Here is a 19,471-nt window from a genome sequence, read left to right as displayed (position 1 = left end):
GACATACTGTCTGTTAGAGGACTGGAGGGGGACATACTGTCTGCTAGAGGACTGGAGGGGGACATACTGTCTGTTAGAGGACTGGAGGGGGACATACTGTCTGTTAGAGGACTGGAGGGGGAGACACTGTCTGTTAGAGGACTGAAGGGGGACATACTGTCTGCTAGAGGACTGGAGGGGGACTAGAGGAAGAGAGAGGAGACATACTGTCTGCTAGAGGACTGGAGGGGGACTAGTGGAACAGAGAGAGGAGACATACTGTCTGCTAGAGGACTGGAGGGGGACTAGTGGAACAGAGAGAGGAGACATACTGTCTGCTAGAGGACTGGAGGGGGACTAGTGGAACAGAGAGAGGAGACATACTGTCTGCTAGAGGACTGGAGGGGGACTAGTGGAAGAGAGAGGAGACATACTGTCTGCTAGAGGACTGGAGGGGGACATACTGTTTGTTGCTGGAGCCCCTTCCCCCTAGCCTTATACCCTAGCCCCTCCTCCCTCGCCCTACTCTCCCTAGCTCTTCCCCCTAGCCTTATCCCATAGCCCCTCTCCCCTAGCCCTACTCTCCCTAGCCCTTAGCCTTATCCCCTAGCCCCTCTCCCCTAGCCTTATCCCCTAGCCCCTCTCCCCTAGCCCTACTCTCCCTAGCCCTTCCCCTCCAGCCATAGCCCCTCCCCCTAGCCTTATCCCCTAGACCCTCTCCCCTAGCCTTATCCCCTAGCCATATACCCCTAGCCCCTCTCCCCTAGCCTCAGTCTTATCCTTAGCACCAGTCCTAGCCTCAGCCCTATACCCTAGCCCCAGCCCCATACCCTAGCCCCAGCCCTATACCCTAGCCCCAGCCCTATACCCTAGCCCCAGCCCTATACCCAAATCAAATCAAATCAAATCAAATCTTATTTTATTTGTCACATACACATGGTTAGCAGATGTTAATGCGAGTGTAGCGAAATGCTTGTGCTTCTAGTTCCGACAATGCAGTAATAACAAGTAATCTAACTAACAATTCCAAAACTACTGTCTTGTACACAGTGTAAGGGGATAAAGAATATGTACATAAGGATATATGAATGAGTGATGGTACAGAGCAGCATAGGCAAGATACAGTAGATGGTATCGGGTACAGTATGTACAATGAGATGAGTATGTAAACAAAGTGGCATAGTATAGTATAAAGTGGCTAGTGATACATGTATTACATAAGGATACCGTCGATGATATAGAGTACAGTATATACGTATGCGTATGAGATGAATAATGTAGGGTAAGTAACATTTATATAAGGTAGCATTGTTTAAAGTGGCTAGTGATATATTTACATCATTTCCCATCAATTCCCATTATTAAAGTGGCTGGAGTTGAGTCAGTGTCAGTGTGTTGGCAGCAGCCACTCAGTGTTAGTGGTGGCTGTTTAACAGTCTGATGGCCTTGAGATAGAAGCTGTTTTTCAGTCTCTCGGTCCCAGCTTTGATGCACCTGTACTGACCTCGCCTTCTGGATGATAGCGGGGTGAACAGGCAGTGGCTCGGGTGGTTGATGTCCTTGATGATCTTTATGGCCTTCCTGTGACATCGGGTGGTGTAGGTGTCCTGGAGGGCAGGTAGTTTGCCCCCGGTGATGCGTTGTGCAGACCTCACTACCCTCTGGAGAGCCTTACGGTTGAGGGCGGTGCAGTTGCCATACCAGGCGGTGATACAGCTGATGATGCTCTCGATTGTGCATCTGTAGAAGTTTGTGAGTGCTTTTGGTGACAAGCCGAATTTCTTCAGCCTCCTGAGGTTGAAGAGGCGCTGCTGCGCCTTCTTCACGATGCTGTCTGTGTGAGTGGACCAATTCAGTTTGTCTGTGATGTGTATGCCGAGGAACTTAAAACTTGCTACCCTCTCCACTACTGTTCCATCGATGTGGATAGGGGGGTGTTCCCTCTGCTGTTTCCTGAAGTCCACAATCATCTCCTTAGTTTTGTTGACGTTGAGTGTGAGGTTGTTTTCCTGACACCACACTCCGAGGGCCCTCACCTCCTCCCTGTAGGCCGTCTCATCGTTGTTGGTAATCAAGCCTACCACTGTTGTGTCGTCCGCAAACTTGATGATTGAGTTGGAGGCGTGCGTGGCCACGCAGTCGTGGGTGAACAGGGAGTACAGGAGAGGGCTCAGAACGCAACCTTGTGGGGCCCCAGTGTTGAGGATCAGGATACCCTAGCCCCAGCCCTATACCCTAGCCCCAGCCTCAGCCCTATAACCAAGCCCCAGCCCTAGCCCCAGCCTCAGCCCTATACCCTAGCCCCAGCCCTATACCCTAGCCCCAGCCCTATACCCTAGCCCCAGCCTCAGCCCTATACCCTAGCCCCAGCCTCAGCCCTATACCCTAGCCCCAGCCTCAGCCCTATACCCCAGCCCTATACCCAAACCCTAGCTCTAGCCTCAGCCCTATACCCAAGCCCCAGCCTCAGCCCTATACCCTAGCCCCAGCCCTATACCCTAGCCCCAGCCCTATACCCTAGCCCCAGCCTCAGCCTTATACCCCAGCCTCAGCCCTATACCCTAGCCCCAGCCCTATACCCTAGCCCCAGCCCTATACCGTAGCCCCAGCCCCAGCCCTATATCCCAGCCTCAGCCCTATACCCTACACCCTAGCCCCAGCCCTGTACCCTATACCCTAGCCCCAGCCTCAGCCCTATACCCAAGCCCCAGCCCTATACCCAAGCCCTAGCCCCAGCCTCAGCCCTATACCCCAGCATCAGCCCTATCTATACCCTAGCCTCAGCTCTATACCCCAGCCTCAGCCCTATACCCTAGCCCTATACCCTAGCCCCAGCCTCAGCCCTATACCCTAGCCCCAGCCTCAGCCCTATACCCAGTCCCAGCCCTAGCCTCAGCCCTATACCCTATAACCAAGCCCAAGCCCTATACCCTAGCCCTATACCCTAGCCCCAGCCCTATACCCTAGCCCCAGCCTCAGCCCTATGCCCCTGCCCCAGCCCTATACCCTATAACCAAGCCCCAGCCCTATACCCTAGCCCCAGCCCTATACCCTAGCCCCAGACCTATACCCTAGCCCCAGCCCTATACCCTAGCCCTATACCCTAGCCCCAGCCCCAGTCCTATACCCCAGCCCTATACCCTAGCCCCTGCCCCAGCCCTATACCCTATAACCAAGCCCCAGCCCTATACCCTAGCCCCTGCCTCAGCCCTATACCCTAGCCCCAGCCCTATATCCTAGCCCCAGCCCTATACCCTAGCCTCAGCCCTATACCCTAGCCTCAGCCCTATACCCTAGCCCCAGCCCCAGTCCTATACCCTAGCCCTATACCCTAGCCCCAGCCCCAGTCCTATACCCTAGCCCCAGTCCCAGCCCCAGTTCCAGTCACAGCCCCAGTCCTAGCTCCAGCCCCAGTCCTAGCCCCAGTCCTAGCCCCAGTCCTATGTCCTAGCCCCAGTCCTAGCCCCAGTCCTAGCCCCAGTCTCAGCCCTTTACCCTAGCCCCAGTCCTAGCCCCAGTCTCAGCCCTATACCCTAGCCCTAGCCCCAGCCCTATACCCTCGCCCCAGTTCTAGCCCCAGCCCCAGTCCTAGCCCCAGTTCTAGCCCCAGTCCTATACCCTAGCCCCAGTCCTATACCCTAGCCCCAGCCTCAGCCCCAGTCCTATACCCCAGTCCTAAACCCTAGCCCCAGCCCCAGTCTCAGGGCCGTGCTGCAGCCAACCATAATTGATGTTTTAACTGTGATGAATGGAAGAAGGGAGCGGGCAGCTTTTTCCCAGAACACCCCAGTGGTCTAATTGATTAGCTGTCCGTTATCACATGAATGACTGCTGATTCAACCTGTTTTCACCCTGGATTTTAAAGGACTAAATTACCACTCACTTATTCTTGTGAAATACGATTCTTACAACAACAAAAAACCAAACATTTTTTGTCAAGTTACTCAGTATGATGTCACACATTTCCTCAACCAACGCCGTTTCTTCCTTTGCCTGCAGCTCAAAAAGCAGAAGTCTGTTTCAATTCGCTGAAACAAGAAGGAAACGAGTTTGTGAAGAAAGGTCAGTTCCGGGAGGCTCTGAGGACGTACAGCGAATGCCTTAAGCTGAAGCCAGAGGAATGTCCCATCTACACCAACCGGTAAGGACCTGACCGTGTCTCCTTCATCCTAACAGGCACAGTAATGTACAGTGGCATTCGGGAAGTATTCAAACACCTTGACGTTTTCCACATTTTGTTACGTTACAGCCTTCTTCTGAAACTGATTAACTTGGTTTCCCCACCCCCCCTCTTCAATCTGCACACAATATCCCATAATGACATCACAATATCCCATAATGACATCACAATATCCCATAATGACATCACAATACCCCATAATGACATCACAATACCCCATAATGACAAAGCAAAAACAGGTTTTTGATTTTTTTTTAAACAAATAATAAGACAAAATAAAATATCACATTTACTTAAGTATTCTGACCCTTTTACTCAGTACTTTGTTGAAGCACCTTTGGCAGCGATTACAGCCTCGAGTCTTCTTGGGTATGACGCTACAAGCTTGGCACACATTTTTCACTGCAGATCCTCTCAAGCTCTGTCAGGTTGGAAGGGGAGTGTCGCTGCACAGCTATTTTCAGGTCTCTCCAGAGATGTTCAAGTCTGGGCTCTGATGCTGCCGCCACCATGCTTCACCATAGGGATGGTGCCAGGTTTCCTCCAGGTGCCTTTTGGCAAACTCCAAGTGGGCTGTCATGTTCCTTTTACTGAGGAGTGGCTTCGGTCTGGCCATTCTACCGTAAAGACCTGATTGGTGGAGTGATGTAGAGATTGGTTGTCCTTCTGGAAGATTCTCCCATCTCCACAGAAGAACTCTGGAGCTCTGTCAGAGTGACCATCGGGTTCTTGGTCACCTCCCTGACCAAAGCCCTTCTCCCTGATTGCTCAGTTTAGAGCGGCCAGCTCTAGGAAGAGTCTTGGTGGTTCCAAACTTCTTCCATTTAAGAATAATGGAGGCCATTTTGTTCTTGGGACTGTGGGACCTTATATAGACAGGTGTGTGCCTTTCCAAATCATGTCCAATCAATTTAATTTACCACAGGTGGACTCCAATCAAGTTGTAGAAACATCTCAAGGATGATCAATGGAAACAAAATGCACCTGAGCTCAATTGAGTCTCATAGCAAAGGGTCTGAATACTTCTGTAAATAAGGTATTTCTGTTTCTCTATGTTTCATAACCTGTTTTCGCTTTGTCATTAAGGGGTATTGTGATGTCATTATGGGGTATTGTGATGTCATTATGGGGTATTGTGATGTCATTATGGGGTATTGTGATGTCATTATGGGGTATTGTGATGTCATTATGGGGTATTGTGATGTCATTATGGGGTATTGTGTGTAGATTGATGAGGAATTGTTTTTATTTGGTCTAGTTTAGAATAAGGTTGTAATGTAACAACATGTGGGAAAAGGGGAAGAGTTCTGAACACTTTCCTAATGCACTGAATGTGGTGGGAACAGAACCCCGGTCTGTGTGACCAGTGGGAACAGAACCCCGGTCTGTGTGACCAGTGGGAACAGAACCCCGGTCTGTGTAACCAGTGGGAACAGAACCCCGGTCTGTGTGACCAGTGGGAACAGAACCCCAGTCTGTGTGACCAGTGGGAACAGAACCCCGGTCTGTGTGACCAGTGGGAACAGAACCCCGGTCTGTGTGACCAGTGGGAACAGAACCCCGGTCTGTGTGACCAGTGGGAACAGAACCCCGGTCTGTGTGACCAGTTGGAACAGAACCCCGGTCTGTGTGACCAGTTGGAACAGAACCCCGGTCTGTGTAACCAGTTGGAACAGAACCCCGGTCTGTGTAACCCGTTGGAACAGAACCCCGGTCTGTGTAACCAGTGGGAACAGAACCCCGGTCTGTGTTCTAACCCCAGCCAGCCTGCTCTAACCCCAGCCAGTCTGTTCTAACCCCAGTCAGTCTGATCTAACCCCAGTCAGTCTGCTCTAACGCCAGTCAGTCTGCTCTAACGCCAGTCAGTCTGCTCTAACCCCAGTCAGTCTGCTCTAACCCCACTCTGCTCTAACCCCACTCTGCTCTAACCCCACTCTGCTCTAACCCCACTCTGCTCTAACCCCAGTCAGTCTGCTCTAACCCCAGTCAGTCTGCTCTAACCCCAGCCACTCTGCTCTAACCCGAGTCAGTCTGCTCTAACCCCAGCCACTCTGCTCTAACCCGAGTCAGTCTGCTCTAACCCCAGTCAGTCTGCTCTAACCCCAGCCAGCCTGCTCTAACCCCAGTCAGCCTGCTCTAACCCCAGTCAGCCTGCTCTAACCCCAGTCAGCCTGCTCTAACCCCAGCCAGCCTGCTCTAACCCCAGCCAGCCTGCTCTAACCCCAGCCAGCCTGCTCTAACCCCAGTCAGTCTGCTCTAACCCCAGCCAGCCTGCTCTAACCCCAGTCAGCCTGCTCTAACCCCAGTCAGCCTGCGCTAACCCCAGTCAGCCTGCTCTAACCCCAGCCAGCCTGCTCTAACCCCAGCCAGCCTGCTCTAACCCCAGCCAGCCTGCTGTCAGTAAATCCAGTCAGACTAATCAGAGGTATTGTTGCTGTAGTGTGGAAATACAAACAGGAACAGCAGAGGACAGCAGGGTGTCTGCTCCTCTCTCTCTCATAGCCTAATTATAGACACAGTGTGTACTACAGAACAGGGTAGCGGAGCGTAAATTGTCCTAGAAAGACATGCAACACGGGCCCCCCTGGGATGGGAAACCTGGGTCCTATTCATTAGGCACCGAAACAGAACAAACGGACTGAAACAGGGACGGACTACCTGAACTTGTCTCATAAGAAACGCTTATTGTCACGTTCTGTTGCAAAACTTTTTTGCTACGGTTTGCACTAATGAACACGACCCCGTTTCCGTTTCTCATCCTCTCCCATCCCGCCTCTCCTCTCCTCTCCCCCTCCTCTCCTCCCGCCTCTCCCTCTCCTCTCCCCCTCCTCTCCACCTCCTGTCCCCCTCCTCCTCTTCCCTCCCCCTCGTCTCCTTCTCCTCTCCTCCTCTCCTCCCGCCTCTCCTCCCGCCTCTCCTCTCCCTCTCCTCTCCCCCTCCTCCTCCTCTCCTCTCCTCCTCTCTCTCATCCTCTCTCCTCTCCTCTCCTCTCCCCCTCTCTCCTCTCCCTCTCCTCTCCCCCTCCTCCTCCTCTCCTCTCCTCTCCTCCTCTCCTCTCCCCCTCTCTCCTCTCCTCTCCCCCTCTCTCCTCTCCTCTCCCCCTCTCTCCTCTCCTCCTCTCTCCCTCTCTCATCTCCTCTCCCCCTCTCTCCTCTCCCCCTCTCTCCTCTCCTCTCCCCCTCTCTCCTCTCCTCTCCCCCTCTCTCCTCTCCTCTCCTCTCCTCTCCTCTCCTCTCCCCTCCCCTCTCCCCCCTCTCCTCCCCTCCTAGCAGGTAGAGTAGTGTTGTCAGCGTTGACAGAGTGTTCTGTACCATAGAGAGGAAAGGGGCTGGCCACCCTGACATGACTCACTGCACCCTACCTTTGTGTTCATGTCCTGTTCTGCGTAAAGCCCTGTGTGTACAGACAGTCACAGTACACACTCCACAGACAGTCACAGTACACACTCCACAGCCACATGAGAGCGTGGCTAAAAAGGACAGCTTTACAACACACACATGGCCTTAGGCGAAGTGTTGAGTACGCCAGAGGAACGACAGGCTTATCAATATTAAAACACTGTAGTTTGTCTTGGTGCGAGGATGTCTGTCTGTGGGGTCAGAAAATACAAGAGAGGCTGATTGTATGAGCTGTGTTTGGCTGCTATGTTGAACAACAGTGTTGTGTTCTTCTCCAGAACCATAGAGACACTATAATACTGTTGTATTACAGTCTGCCTCCATAGAGACACTATAATACTGTTGTATTACATTCTGCCTCCATAGAGACACTATAATACTGTTGTATTATATTCTGCCTCCATAGAGACACTATAATACTGTATTACATTCTGCCTCCATAGAGACACTATAATACTGTTGTATTACATTCTGCCTCCATAGAGACACTATAATACTGTATTACACTCTGCCTCCATAGAGACACTATTATACTGTTGTATTACATTCTGCCTCCATAGAGACACTATAATACTGTATTACATTCTGCCTCCATAGAGACACTATAATACTGTTGTATTACATTCTGCCTCCATAGAGACACTATTATACTGTTGTATTACATTCTGCCTCCATAGAGACACTATAATACTGTATTACATTCTGCCTCCATAGAGACACTATAATACTGTTGTATTACAGTCTGCCTCCATAGAGACACTATAATACTGTTGTATTACATTCTGCCTCCATAGAGACACTATAATACTGTATTACACTCTGCCTCCATAGAGATACACTATAATACTGTATTACATTCTGTCCTTAGAGCGCTGTGCTTCCTGAAGCTAGATATGTTTGCTGAAGCCAAGCAGGACTGTGACTCTGCCCTGAGGCTGGAGCCAGCCAATAAGAAGGCCTTCTACAGACGGGCCATGGCCAATAAAGGCCTCAAGGTAAAGGGACAGGTTTTAGGGATTCACACGACTAGTTTGCGGGTTTGGCCGCCAATCTGGGTTGACTACTTTTGTAGACAGGTATTGAAACGACTACCTGGTCTCTTCCTCTTCCTCCACATATATATGTGTGTGTGTGTGTGTGTGTGTGTGTGTGTGTGTGTGTGTGTGTGTGTGTGTGTGTGTGTGTGTGCCCCCATCCCCAGGACTACCTGGCGTGCAGCTCTGACCTACAGGAGGTGCTACAGCAGGATCCCAACGTAGCGGAGGCTGAGAAGGAGCTGGAGGAGGTCACGCTGCTGCTCAGACAGAGTCTGGCCCGGGGATCACCTAGCAACCCCAGGAGGACTGTACCCATCACTGAGGTAGAATATACTACACATTAATATATACACTATACTACCATACCCATCACTGAGGTAGAATATACTACACATTAATAATACACTAAACTACACATTAATATATACACTATACTACCATACCCATCACTGAGGTAAAATATACTACACATTAATAATACACTATACTACACATTAATATATACACTATACTACCATACCCATCACTGAGGTAAAATATACTACACATTCATATATGCACTATACTACACATTCATATATACACTATACTACACATTAATATATACACTATACTACACATTCATATATACACTATACTACACATTCATATATACACTATACTACACATTAATATATACACTATACTACACATTAATATATACACTATAATACACATTAATATATACACTATACCCAACATTAATATATACACTATACTACACATTAATATATAAACTATACTACACATTAATATATACACTATACTACACATTAATATATACACTATACCACACATTAATATATACACTATACTACACATTAATATATACACTATACCACACATTAATATATACACTATACTACACATTAATATATACACTATACCACACATTAATATATACACTATACTACACATTAATATATACACTATACTACACATTAACATATACACTAAACTACACATTAATATATACACTATACTACCATACCCATCACTGAGGTAGAATATACTATGCATTAATATATACGCTATACTACACATTAATATATACAGTATACTACACATTAATATATACACTATACTACACATTAATACATACACTATACTACACATTAATACATACACTATACTACCATACCCATCACTGAAGGAGGACTGGACCCATCACTGAGGTACTGTAGCTAGCCAACACTTGTTCTACACCTTGGGCCAGTTCTCTAGTTACAGTGCAAAGTGCTGTACAGAAATGAGATTCAGTAACGGCCAAGTAAAAAACAGAGGACACAGGTAATGTAATAATCGGGAAGGACACAGCTAATGTAATAATGGGTTAAGACACAGCTAATGTAATAATGGGGTAGGAAACCGCTAATGTAATAATGGGGAAGGACACAGCTAATGTAATAATGGAGAAGGACACAGCTAATGTAATAATGGGGAAGAACACAGCTAATGTAATAATGGAGAAGGACACAGCTAATGTAATAATGGGTAAGGACACAGCTAATGTAATAATGGGGAAGAACACAGCTAATGTAATAATGGAGAAGGACACAGCTAATGTAATAATGGGAAGGACACAGCTAATGTAATAATGGAGAAGGACACAGCTAATGTAATAATGGGTAAGGACACAGCTAATGTAATAATGGGGAAGAACACAGCTAATGTAATAATGGAGAAGGACACAGCTAATGTAATAATGGGAAGGACACAGCTAATGTAATAATGGGGTAGGAAACCGCTAATGTAATAATGGGGAAGGACACAGCTAATGTAATAATGGGGAAGGACACAGCTAATGTAATAATGGGGAAGGACACGGCTAATGTAATAATGGGGAAGGGCACGGCTAATGTAATAATGGGGAAGGACACAGATAATGTAATAATGGTTAAGACACAACTAATGTAATAATGGGGAAGGACACAGATAATGTAATAATGGGGAAGGACACAGCTAATGTAATAATGGGAAGGACACAGCTAATGCAATAATGGGGAAGGACACTAGATAATGTAATAATGGGGAAGGTCACGGCTAATTTATTAATGGGGAAGGACACTAGATAATATAATAATGGGGAAGGACACTAGGTAATGTAATAATGGGGAAGGACACAGCTAATGTAATAATGGAGAAGGACACGGCTAATTTATTAATGGGGAAGGACACAGCTAATGTAATAATGGGAAGGACACAGCTAATGTAATAATGGGGAAGGACACAGCTAATGTAATAATGGGAAGGACACAGATAATGTAATAATGGGGAAGGACACAGCTAATGTAATAATGGGGAAGGACACAGCTAATGTAATAATGGGGAAGGACACAGCTAATGTAATAATGGGGAAGGACACAGCTAATGTAATAATGGGAAGGACACAGCTAATGTAATAATGGGGAAGGACACTAGATAATGTAATAATGGGGAAGGACACAGCTAATGTAATAATGGGGAAGGACACTAGATAATGTAATAATGGGGAAGGACACAGCTAATGTAATAATGGAGAAGGACACAGCTAATGTAATAATGGGAAGGACACAGCTAATGTAATAATGGGGAAGGACACTAGATAATGTAATAATGGGGAAGGACACAGCTAATGTAATAATGGAGAAGGACACAGCTAATGTAATAATGGGGAAGGACACTAGATACTGTTATAATGGGGAAGGACACGGCTAATGTAATAATGGGGAAGGACACAGCTAATGTAATAATGGGGAAGGACACGGCTAATGTAATAATGGGGAAGGGCACGGCTAATGTAATAATGGGGAAGGACACAGATAATGTAATAATGGTTAAGACACAACTAATGTAATAATGGGGAAGGACACAGATAATGTAATAATGGGGAAGGACACAGCTAATGTAATAATGGGAAGGACACAGCTAATGCAATAATGGGGAAGGACACTAGATAATGTAATAATGGGGAAGGTCACGGCTAATTTATTAATGGGGAAGGACACTAGATAATATAATAATGGGGAAGGGCACGGCTAATGTAATAATGGGGAAGGACACAGATAATGTAATAATGGTTAAGACACAGCTAATGTAATAATGGGGAAGGACACAGCTAATGTAATAATGGGGAAGGACACAGCTAATGTAATAATGGGGAAGGACACAGCTAATGTAATAATGGGGAAGGACACGGCTAATGTAATAATGGGGAAGGGCACGGCTAATGTAATAATGGGGAAGGACACAGATAATGTAATAATGGTTAAGACACAACTAATGTAATAATGGGGAAGGACACAGATAATGTAATAATGGGGAAGGACACAGCTAATGTAATAATGGGAAGGACACAGCTAATGCAATAATGGGGAAGGACACTAGATAATGTAATAATGGGGAAGGTCACGGCTAATTTATTAATGGGGAAGGACACTAGATAATATAATAATGGGGAAGGACACTAGGTAATGTAATAATGGGGAAGGACACAGCTAATGTAATAATGGAGAAGGACACGGCTAATTTATTAATGGGGAAGGACACTAGATAATGTAATAATGGGGAAGGACACTAGATAATGTAATAATGGGAAGGACACAGCTAATGTAATAATGGGGAAGGACACAGCTAATGTAATAATGGGGAAGGACACAGCTAATGTAATAATGGGGAAGGACACAGCTAATGTAATAATGGGAAGGACACAGCTAATGTAATAATGGGGAAGGACACAGCTAATGTAATAATGGGAAGGACACAGATAATGTAATAATGGGGAAGGACACAGCTAATGTAATAATGGGGAAGGACACAGCTAATGTAATAATGGGGAAGGACACAGCTAATGTAATAATGGGGAAGGACACAGCTAATGTAATAATGGGAAGGACACAGCTAATGTAATAATGGGGAAGGACACTAGATAATGTAATAATGGGGAAGGACACAGCTAATGTAATAATGGGGAAGGACACTAGATAATGTAATAATGGGGAAGGACACAGCTAATGTAATAATGGAGAAGGACACAGCTAATGTAATAATGGGAAGGACACAGCTAATGTAATAATGGGGAAGGACACTAGATAATGTAATAATGGGGAAGGACACAGCTAATGTAATAATGGAGAAGGACACAGCTAATGTAATAATGGGGAAGGACACTAGATACTGTTATAATGGGGAAGGACACGGCTAATGTAATAATGGGGAAGGACACAGCTAATGTAATAATGGGGAAGGACACGGCTAATGTAATAATGGGGAAGGGCACGGCTAATGTAATAATGGGGAAGGACACAGATAATGTAATAATGGTTAAGACACAACTAATGTAATAATGGGGAAGGACACAGATAATGTAATAATGGGGAAGGACACAGCTAATGTAATAATGGGAAGGACACAGCTAATGCAATAATGGGGAAGGACACTAGATAATGTAATAATAGGGAAGGTCACGGCTAATTTATTAATGGGGAAGGACACTAGATAATATAATAATGGGGAAGGACACTAGGTAATGTAATAATGGGGAAGGACACAGCTAATGTAATAATGGAGAAGGACACGGCTAATTTATTAATGGGGAAGGACACTAGATAATGTAATAATGGGGAAGGACACTAGATAATGTAATAATGGGAAGGACACAGTTAATGTAATAATGGGGAAGGACACAGCTAATGTAATAATGGGGAAGGACACAGCTAATGTAATAATGGGAAGGACACAGCTAATGTAATAATGGGGAAGGACACAGCTAATGTAATAATGGGAAGGACACAGATAATGTAATAATGGGGAAGGACACAGCTAATGTAATAATGGGGAAGGACACAGCTAATGTAATAATGGGGAAGGACACAGCTAATGTAATAATGGGGAAGGACACAGCTAATGTAATAATGGGAAGGACACAGCTAATGTAATAATGGGGAAGGACACTAGATAATGTAATAATGGGGAAGGACACAGCTAATGTAATAATGGGGAAGGACACTAGATAATGTAATAATGGGGAAGGACACAGCTAATGTAATAATGGAGAAGGACACAGCTAATGTAATAATGGGAAGGACACAGCTAATGTAATAATGGGGAAGGACACTAGATAATGTAATAATGGGGAAGGACACAGCTAATGTAATAATGGAGAAGGACACAGCTAATGTAATAATGGGGAAGGACACTAGATAATGTTATAATGGGGAAGGACACGGCTAATGTAATAATGGGGAAGGACACAGCTAATGTAATAATGGAAAGGACACTAGATAATGTAATCATGGGGAAGGACACTAGATAATGTAATTAGGGGCCACAAAGCGGTGTCTAGATGGTCACAAGCTGTCTTCCTGTCCTCCGTCAGGTTGAGGGGACTGAGGATGAAGACCGGCAGGTTGCAGAGCCAGACAGGACCAAAGCAGCAGAATCAGAGACAGCAGAAACATCAACAACATCCACGTCAACCCCAGGCCCAGCAGAGAACCACTGTGGAGGAGGAGGAAGAGGAGGAGAGGAAGAGGCAATAACCATCAACCTCCAGCCCTCGAACGCCTATGAGTTCAACCAGTCCCTGAACGCAGCGCGGGCCCAGTCCAACCTCCCAGCCTGTGCTGAGCTGCTGAGCCGTGTTCCCCCTGAGACTCTGCCCGTCTACCTCAGTAATCAGCTGGATGGACACACAGTCAGCTTCCTTATGCAGACCCTGGACACACAGCTCCTACAGAAGGACCCTGACCTCGTCTACCAGCACCTCAACCATCTACACACTGCTGACAGGTTCTCGGTATGATCTAGAAGCTTCACCTTGGTCGACCATTCAAAACAAACCACAATGAACCAACGTCGCGCTGCTCCTTCCTTGCCTTTTACAAGTCTTCGCATGTTAATGTGATCTTGGTGAACGTCTGGAAAATGTCCTTTATAAGTCGAGTGCAGTGAGATGATGGTGCTTTGTGGTTCGTTTTGGATCCCGGAATGAAATGAATGTATTTTTCACTCTTGTTCAGTGTTTTGGATCTTTTTATTTAGCTAAACTAGACAGTCTGTTGTCAGGTTGTAGTGCTGACCACTGTGTGTCTCTACTGACCACTGTGTGTCTCTACTGACCACTGTGTATCTCTACTGACCACTGTGTGTCTCTACTGTTGTCAGGGTGTAGTGCTGACCACTGTGTGTCTCTACTGACCACTGTGTGTCTCTACTGTTGTCAGGGTGTAGTACTGACCACTGTGTGTCTCTACCGTTGTCAGGTTGTAGTGCTGACCACTGTGTGTCTCTACTGACCACTGTGTGTCTCTACTGTTGTCAGGGTGTAGTACTGACCACTGTGTGTCTCTACCGTTGTCAGGTTGTAGTGCTGACCACTGTGTGTCTCTACTGACCACTGTGTGTCTCTACTGTTGTCAGGTTGTAGTGCTGACCACTGTGTGTCTCTACTGACCACTGTGTGTCTCTACTGTTGTCAGGTTGTAGTGCTGACCACTGTGTGTCTCTACTGTTGTCAGGTTGTAGTGCTGACCACTGTGTGTCTCTACTGTTGTCAGGTTGTAGTACTGACCACTGTGTGTCTCTACTGACCACTGTGTGTCTCTACTGTTGTCAGGTTGTAGTACTGACCACTGTGTGTCTCTACTGTTGTCAGGGTGTAGTACTGACCACTGTGTGTCTCTACTGTTGTCAGGTTGTAGTACTGACCACTGTGTGTCTCTACTGTTGTCAGGTTGTAGTACTGACCACTGTGTGTCTCTACTGACCACTGTGTGTCTCTACTGTTGTCAGGTTGTAGTACTGACCACTGTGTGTCTCTACTGTTGTCAGGGTGTAGTACTGACCACTGTGTGTCTCTACTGTTGTCAGGTTGTAGTACTGACCACTGTGTGTCTCTACTGTTGTCAGGTTGTAGTACTGACCACTGTGTGTCTCTACTGACCACTGTGTGTCTCTACTGTTGTCAGGTTGTTGTACTGACCACTGTGTGTCTCTACTGTTGTCAGGGTGTAGTACTGACCACTGTGTGTCTCTACTGTTGTCAGGTTGTAGTGCTGACCACTGTGTGTCTCTACTGACCACTGTGTGTCTCTACTGTTGTCAGGGTGTAGTACTGACCACTGTGTGTCTCTACTGACCACTGTGTGTCTCTACTGTTGTCAGGTTGTAGTACTGACCACTGTGTGTCTCTACTGTTGTCAGGGTGTAGTACTGACCACTGTGTGTCTCTACTGTTGTCAGGTTGTAGTACTGACCACTGTGTGTCTCTACTGACCACTGTGTGTCTCTACTGTTGTCAGGGTGTAGTACTGACCACTGTGTGTCTCTACTGTTGTCAGGTTGTAGTACTGACCACTGTGTGTCTCTACTGACCACTGTGTGTCTCTACTGTTGTCAGGTTGTAGTACTGACCACTGTGTGTCTCTACTGTTGTCAGGGTGTAGTACTGACCACTGTGTGTCTCTACTGTTGTCAGGTTGTAGTGCTGACCACTGTGTGTCTCTACTGTTGTCAGGTTGTAGTACTGACCACTGTGTGTCTCTACTGTTGTCAGGGTGTAGTACTGACCACTGTGTGTCTCTACTGACCACTGTGTGTCTCTACTGTTGTCAGGTTGTAGTGCTGACCACTGTCTCTCTACTGTTGTCAGGTTGTAGTGCTGACCACTGTGTGTCTCTACTGACCACTGTGTGTCTCTACTGTTGTCAGGTTGTAGTACTGACCACTGTGTGTCTCTACTGTTGTCAGGTTGTAGTACTGACCACTGTGTGTCTCTACTGTTGTCAGGTTGTAGTACTGACCACTGTGTGTCTCTACTGTTGTCAGGTTGTAGTACTGACCACTGTGTGTCTCTACTGACCACTGTGTGTCTCTACTGTTGTCAGGTTGTAGTATTGACCACTGTGTGTCTCTACTGTTGTCAGGTTGTAGTACTGACCACTGTGTGTCTCTACTGTTGTCAGGCTGTAGTACTGACCACTGTGTGTCTCTACTGTTGTCAGGTTGTAGTACTGACCACTGTGTGTCTCTACTGTTGTCAGGTTGTAGTACTGACCACTGTGTGTCTCTACTGACCACTGTGTGTCTCTACTGTTGTCAGGTTGTAGTACTTACCACTGTGTGTCTCTACTGTTGTCAGGGTGTAGTACTGACCACTGTGTGTCTCTACTGTTGTCAGGTTGTAGTACTGACCACTGTGTGTCTCTACTGACCACTGTGTGTCTCTACTGTTGTCAGGGTGTAGTACTGACCACTGTGTGTCTCTACTGACCACTGTGTGTCTCTACTGTTGTCAGGTTGTAGTACTGACCACTGTGTGTCTCTACTGTTGTCAGGGTGTAGTACTGACCACTGTGTGTCTCTACTGACCACTGTGTGTCTCTACTGTTGTCAGGTTGTAGTACTGACCACTGTGTGTCTCTACTGTTGTCAGGTTGTAGTACTGACGCTGCTGTTTTGACCACTGTGATGTTGTATTGTTTATTGATACCGATCAGGGAAACAGCTGTTTTAAAGGCCACTGTGTATCAACAGGTAGTCGTGATGCTGTGTTAACCGTATATGCATATCCTAGCTTCTGGGCCTGAGTAGCAGGCAGTTTAATTTGGGCTCGCGTTTCATCCAAATGTCCTAATGCTGCCCCCTACCCTAGTGAAGTTAACAGATGCCCTGTTAACCTCTCATCTCTGTGTGTTAACCTCTCGTCTCTGTGTGTTAACCCCTCGTCTCTGTGTGTTAACCTCTCGTCTCTGTGTGTTAACCTCTCGTCTCTGTGTGTTACCAGGTCGTCGTGATGCTGCTAAAGAGTGAACATGATCAGATGACTCGACTGTTTGACCGTCTGTCTGCTGTGGACAGTGATGCCTTCAGTAAGAACGATGTGCAGAACCTGGCCAACAAGTACATCTGACCTCTAACCTCTGACCCTGTCTGGCCTGCTGGAGCGCATCCCCAATAGGTCCCTATTACCGAGTGCACTATGGAGGGAATAAGGCACCATTTGGAAACATCACAGCCGACTTTAAATACGAGTCCAGACTGCAAATCACCTTGCGTCATAAATAACCTCTCAATATTATTTTGTAGGTCAAGTCACAATTTACCCATGATACACCACGGTTTTGATGTTCTCAAACGCGACCCTTCACTCTGTCCTGCGTGAAGCTCCCAACATGACGTACTGGATCTATGCAACGTTGCACAACACGACTCAGAAGATGCTGAACGAGCTCAGAGCATTACGGACCCAAACCGACCTGTCTCTTTCTCTCTGTGTAATATATCACATCTCTACCGACCTCTACTAGGTATTTCTCTCTGTGTGATATATCACATCTCTACCGACCTCTACTAGGTATTTCTCTCTGTGTAATATATCACATCTCTACCGACCTCTACTAGGTATTTCTCTCTGTGTAATATATCACATCTCTACCGACCTCTACTAGGTATTTCTCTCTGTATAATATATCACATCTCTACCGACCGCTACTAGGTATTTCTCTCTCCAAAGACCTTTTTCACCCTGATCTGTTTTAGTTGACCGACAGTAAATGTTGTGAATTATTTAGCTTTTAAAAAACATCAACGCATAAGGTCCAATGTTCCACGATATCTGTCAGCATTTCCCTGCTGGGTCCGTGTTCTGCGGGCCAGGTCCATTCTCCTGCTGGGTCCGTGTTCTGCGGGCCAGGTCCATTCTCCTGCTGGGTCCGTGTTCTGCGGGCCAGGTCCATTTCCCTGCTGGGTCCGTGTTCTGCGGGCCAGGTCCATTCTCCTGCTGGGTCCGTGTTCTGCGGGCCAGGTCCATTCTCCTGCTGGGTCCGTGTTCTGCGGGCCAGGTCCATTCTCCTGCTGGGTCCGTGTTCTGCGGGCCAGGTCCATTCTCCTGCTGGGTCCGTGTTCTGCGGGCCAGGTCCATTCTCCTGCTGGGTCCGTGTTCTGCGGGCCAGGTCCATTCTCCTGCTGGGTCCGTGTTCTGCGGGCCAGGTCCATCCTCCTGCTGGGTCCGTGTTCTGCGGGCAAGGTCCATCCTCCTGCTGGGTCCGTGTTCTGCGGGCCAGGTCCATTCTCCAGCCTGCAGAACCTTCCCTACTTTCCCAGGCTGCTTTGACTGGCCAATAGGACGGTTGATTTGTTTCCCGGGTGTGATTTTTTTTTTTAAAGCTTGGAAGACATAACGACTTGAATTGACCGGGCTAGCGTTAGCCCCAGAGGCTATACAGAAAACAACATGTTGTTGTACAGCTTTATCATGCTGATATTGAACTAGATTAATGCATGATGCATAAATCACAATATTAACCAAGCGAATAAACGATCCAAACAGCACTATTTCCTCTGGGGTTCAAGGAGTATTTGACCATCCGTTCTCTGTCTAGAAATACAATGCTAGTTTTGGGGCAGTCGTCTCAGTTCTGTGTATAACCCCCATTTGTCTGAAAACAATGATGAAGCAACGTACAATGTGCTCAATACTAAACGGGGAATTATACAGGACTGGAGGTCAAGGTAAATGCAAAGTAAGTGTGTAAAAACATGTATCTTTTGAAGAAATGACCAGAAGTTATGAAAATGCCCCAGCATCAGTCAGCCAGCCAGCCAGCCAGCCAGCCAGCCAGTCAGCCAGCCAGTCAGCCAGCCAGTCAGTCAGTCAGCCAGCAGAGCACCCTTCCATCTGCAGTAGTCAGCAGTCTAATGCAAAATGCCCCAGTCAGCCAGCCAGCCAGCCAGTCAGCCAGCTAGCCAGCCAGCCAGCCAGTCAGCCAGTCAGCCAGTCAGCCAGCAGAGCACCCTTCCATCTGCAGTAGTCAGCAGTCTAATGCAAAATGCCCGTCAGTCAGCCAGTCAGCCAGCTA

At 46.9% G+C, this 19,471-nt stretch overlaps 1 protein-coding gene across 1 annotated transcript in view; it reads left to right on the top strand.

Annotated features, from left to right (window-relative positions):
- Positions 1-17,916, top strand: part of LOC149970160 (sperm-associated antigen 1-like) — a 66,725-nt gene extending 48,809 nt beyond the window's left edge. Inside the window, exons 15-19 of the mRNA XM_090228632.1 lie at positions 3,979-4,120; positions 8,426-8,552; positions 8,759-8,917; positions 13,990-14,409; positions 17,398-17,916. Coding sequence (XP_090084758.1) covers positions 3,979-4,120; positions 8,426-8,552; positions 8,759-8,917; positions 13,990-14,409; positions 17,398-17,523 — 974 coding nt within the window. The 3' untranslated portion in view covers positions 17,524-17,916. The remainder of the gene's footprint in view (positions 1-3,978; positions 4,121-8,425; positions 8,553-8,758; positions 8,918-13,989; positions 14,410-17,397) is intronic.
- Positions 17,917-19,471: the final 1,555 nt, after the last annotated feature.

This window comes from Oncorhynchus mykiss, unplaced genomic scaffold, assembly GCF_057628025.1.
Source record: "Oncorhynchus mykiss isolate SJ-2025 unplaced genomic scaffold, ASM5762802v1 scaffold93, whole genome shotgun sequence".
NCBI classification, from domain to species: Eukaryota; Metazoa; Chordata; class Actinopteri; order Salmoniformes; family Salmonidae; genus Oncorhynchus; species Oncorhynchus mykiss.
The sequence above is the reverse complement of the archived record's forward strand: the minus strand, read 5'-3'. Positions and strand labels throughout refer to the sequence as shown.